At 41.1% G+C, this 4,542-nt stretch overlaps 1 protein-coding gene across 1 annotated transcript in view; it reads left to right on the top strand.

The window, feature by feature from the left end:
- Window positions 1–2,276, top strand: part of LOC106883256 (uncharacterized) — a 58,958-nt gene extending 56,682 nt beyond the window's left edge. The window contains exon 16 of the mRNA XM_052971576.1: window positions 1,932–2,276. Within this exon, the coding sequence (XP_052827536.1) occupies window positions 1,932–2,276 (345 nt within the window). The remainder of the gene's footprint in view (window positions 1–1,931) is intronic.
- The last annotated feature ends 2,266 nt before the right edge of the window (window positions 2,277–4,542 follow it).

Below are 4,542 nucleotides of genomic sequence, written 5' to 3'. Positions count from 1 at the left end.
GGGGGAAGGAGGGGGGAAGTGAGAAGGATGAGGAGGGAAAAACTGATTAAGTCGATGCCTCAGTACTTGACTGTTACTTGTGGAAGAAAGAATGAAAAGCAAAGACAATTCCAGCAGAATTCAAACTCAGCAATTAAAAGAATGCAACTAAATACTTTAAGGTATTTGGTCTTCTGTTCTTCAGATTCTTCAGATCCTGCCTGAGCATGATCGTTACCAGCGTCGCCTTACTGCCACTTGTGCCGGTGGCACGTTAGAAAATTATTCGAGCAAGGTCGTTGCCAGTGCCGCTGGACTGGCTCCTGTGCAGGTGGCACGTAAAATACACCATTTTGAGCATGGTCGTTGCCAGTACCGCCTGACTGGCCCTCGTGTCAGTGGCACATAAAAGCTCCCACTACACTCTCGGAGTGGTTGGCGTTAGGAAGGGCATCCAGCTGTAGAAACTCTGCTAGATCAGATTGGAGCCTGGTGCAGCCATCCGGTTCACCAGTCCTCAGTCAAATCATCCAACCCATGCTAGCATGGAAAGTGGACGTTAAACGATGATGATGATGATGATGATGTTAATTAAAAGGAAGCAAATTACACTGTAAATCAGTCATGAGTAAACTGCAGCTTGTGGGACTTTCTGAATGCCATGCCCGTTGAAAAATTACCATGAATTTTCTCAATAGCGTGGCCCACCTGATGATGAGTTAAGTCTCATGCAACTCTCTTCTCAAAAATGGTTGGGCAAAACCCCTCATAACTTTTACTATTTGGGGGGAATTTTCAGAAAAGTTTTGTGAATTTATGTTTTACACATGGGAGGAATTCATACAATTATGCAAAAAAATAAAATAAAGTAAAATAAAAATAAATGTGTGTATGATTCAAGGGCAATTTAACTGACATGTATTGATGCTTTTTTAATATCTTTCTCCCCATAAACACATTTAATGGAATGATGATGCACCCAAGAGTGGTCCATTGCTAGGATTTAAGCAAAAAATTCAGACTGTTCATATTTTAAACTCTGATTTTTAAAAAAACGAGAAAGAGTGAAACTTTTAGGATTTATGGTGGCAGGAAATGGTTTAAATTTTTTTTGTTTATTCCAAACATTTCATTTTTGTACTTCACTTTTTACTCTTATTTTCCCATAAGATGAGAGTCTTCAAACTTCACTAATACTTTTTCACTGTTGATTTTTAAAAAATGTTTCTTTTAATGTTTTTAGCAATATTAGTAATAAAAATGGAAAGATCTCAGTTATTTAAAAAAATATTTATGGCTCATACTATGGCTTGTGAAAGCATATGGTTCAGTGGGTAGAGCATTGGGCACACAATCATGAGTTAGTGAGTTCAATTCCCAGACTGGGGCTGTGTTGTTGTGTTCTTGAGAAAGACACTTTATTCCACATTGCTCCAGTTCACTCAGCTGTAGAAATGAGTTGTGATGTCACTGGTGCTTTTCCTTTGGATAACATCGGTGGCATGGAGAGGGGAGGCTGGTATGCATGGACAACTATTGGTCTTCGATAAATAGCCTTGCCCAAACTTGTGCTTCAGAGGGGAACTTTCTAGGTGCAATCACATGGTCATTCATGTCTGAAGGGGGTCTTTACTCTTTATACTATGACTATGAGCATGAGCAATGACACAACTACTACTGCACTTGCAGCTGATGGTGGTGGTGGTAGTGGCAGCAGTGGCAGTGGAAGTCTGATGATTTTGTGGTTTGACTCTGGGCCACCTTGCTATGCTTATTTCACCTCTGTTTAAGGTGGTGTGATTTAAGAAAGATTTTACTACTATTTCCTGTAGGGATCATGTCAAAGCTTTCCATTTGCCTTTTTACTTTCTGTCTTTTCTATTTTTTCTCTGTTACACTGTGTGTCATCATATCTTCATATATGTATATTTCTGAAACATGTTATTCAGCAGAATGAGCAAGTAGCAACAAAGTTTGTTAAAACACCAGAAATTTGTGAAAGTAATGTATCACCCAACACTGTTAGCAGAACGGTTCCTACAGAAAAAGATTCAGTTCCACCTCAACCATCCAAAGAAGCTTTACTATTGCATGAACACTTACAAGTTCATGCACCTACAAAACGAGCGCAGTCTTTGACTGCTATGGCTGAATTGAATGAAAATTCTGAGGTAAAACCAGGGAAGACAAGTATTTATGCTTCTACTTCACAGATCGAGAATGTTCAGAAGTTAACCTTAGATAACCTTAAGGATACTGATTTTGACAAAAAAGAGGTTGGAGTAGGGGGAAATTGAGGACCGATTCTTTTATGGTTTCAGAACATAGTTGACTTCATAACGTCAATAACTGTACTCCTCAATGAAACTAAAATTAAATATAATGATAATCTAAGAGAAATTAATAAAATTCAATATAAAAAAATTGCAAAGTTAATTCTTTAACTTTAATATATAAATTGAGAAAACAAAGTTATATGTTATCCCCCTTTTAACGTTCACTTTTTCATGTCAAACCATTCAGTCCATGTCAGCATGGATAGCAAATGTTAACTGATGATGATACACACACACACACACACACACACACACACACACACATATATATATATATATATGACTATACATACATACATACATACATGTATGTATGTGTAAATATATATATATAATCGTCATCACCATTTAACATCCATGTGTGTGTGTATCATCATCATCATCATCATCATCAACATCGTTTAATGTCTGCCTTCCATGCTAGGGATGGTTTTACAAGAGCCAACTGGGCAGAACCCGGCACCATACTTCTGTGATTGTTGTGGCAAGGTTTTTACAGCTGGATGCCCTTCTGAACCAACCACTTTACAATGTGGACTGAGTGCTTTTAAGTGGCAACTGCATTGACAGGGCCACCAAGTACTTGCAAGACAAATGAAAAAAAAAACTTTCAAGAGAGGAGGGGGCATTGGAGGAGGTGATCTTATGTCAGATGATGAAAAGGTTATAGTGAGACAGAGACAGGTATCTTGCTGTAAAGGAAGTACAAGGTTACCCGGCCAGAAAGAGAGAGAGAGAGATAAGGAATGAAGACAGAAACAGGTGTACTGCAAAGAAAATACATGGTTACCCAACCTGAGGGAAGTGCAGGAGGGGGGGGGGAGTGAGAGACAGCAGGATAGAGATGGTAGAAAAATGCTGGGCATACTCACAAGGGACAGAGATCAGAATATAAATGGGATGGTTGAGTAAAGGAAGAGAGAGATATAAATGGTGGCAAGTGCCAGGGCATACCCTTGAGGTTCAAATGCCATGATATAAGCAGCAGGGTATTGTGAAGGAAGTGTGATTAGAGTGTGGAAGTGGGGTAAGTGGCGAAAACCTGGGTATATATAGATTCGGGGATGCTACCAGATAGCAATGATACAGAGGAACAGGTCCATAAGGACAGGATTGGGGAGTGAGAACTAAGCATAGTGTATGGAGGAGGAAATGTGAGGAAGAGAAGAGATATGGAGATGTAGATTGGTTTGTTGGGGTAGGATGAGTGAAAAGTTTTTTTTTTTGTTATGTGTGGGTGGAACATACAGATTGGGGGCTAGCAGATAGCAATAATACAGTGAGACAGGGTGTATGGGTGGAACACACAGGTTGGGGACTAGCAGACAGCAATCATATGGTGGCACAGGACCAAGAGGACAGGATTAGGGAGTGGTAGGTAAGCATAATGCATGAAGCGGAAATGTGAGGAAGAAAAAGAGATGTAGAGACGCAGTTTGGTTTGTTATGGCAGAGTGTGTGAGAAGTTTTCTTGTTAAGTGTGGGCAGGACACAAAGCACTTCTAGAACTCAGTTTTGCTGACATGGGCAGGTCTTATTAAGAACTTCATATCGTCAGACATCTTGGCCCATTGCCATTTCCTCTATGAGGCCCAACAACCTGAGATTGGTCCTTACCACTTTATCCCACATCTTCCTGGGTTTCCCCCCTTCTACAGGTACCATCCACTTTCAGTGATTGGCACTTCTTTATGCAGCTAGCCTCATTCATACACATCACAGGTCCAAACCAATGTAGTCTTCTCTCTTGTATGCTACATTTTATTTCTCTTATGCCCAACTTTTCTCTCAATACATTTGCACTTTGCCGTACATGTGCACTGATGTTGCACATCCAACAGAGCATATTACCATAATTTCTCTCCAGTCTACGCATGTCTTCTGCATTCAGAGCCCATGTCTCACTACCATGGAGTATAAGCTGTTCGTACACAAACATCATATAGTCTATCTTTCACTCTGAGAGAGTCCTTTTACTGCCAACAGAACTAATAGTTCTCTGAACTTCCTCCAATTCTTATTCTAGAAACAATACTTTCAGAGCGCCCTTGCTGTCGCCATCATTCGCGCGCTCGGCGTCGGCACCGGTCGCCGCCGGCGCCCGCTCTGCCGGTCCAGGGCTGCGCACCCGCACCAGTCTCCCAGTCGCAACGATACGGTAGGCCTTCCGCATTGGTCGCGGCGCAAATATTAGACTGAGACCTACACGTACGGGCCGTCGCAGCAG

The sequence above is a fragment of the Octopus bimaculoides genome, chromosome 1 (assembly GCF_001194135.2).
Source record: "Octopus bimaculoides isolate UCB-OBI-ISO-001 chromosome 1, ASM119413v2, whole genome shotgun sequence".
NCBI lineage: Eukaryota > Metazoa > Mollusca > Cephalopoda > Octopoda > Octopodidae > Octopus > Octopus bimaculoides.
Note: the sequence above shows the minus strand (reverse complement) of the source record. Positions and strands in the feature narration are given on the sequence as shown.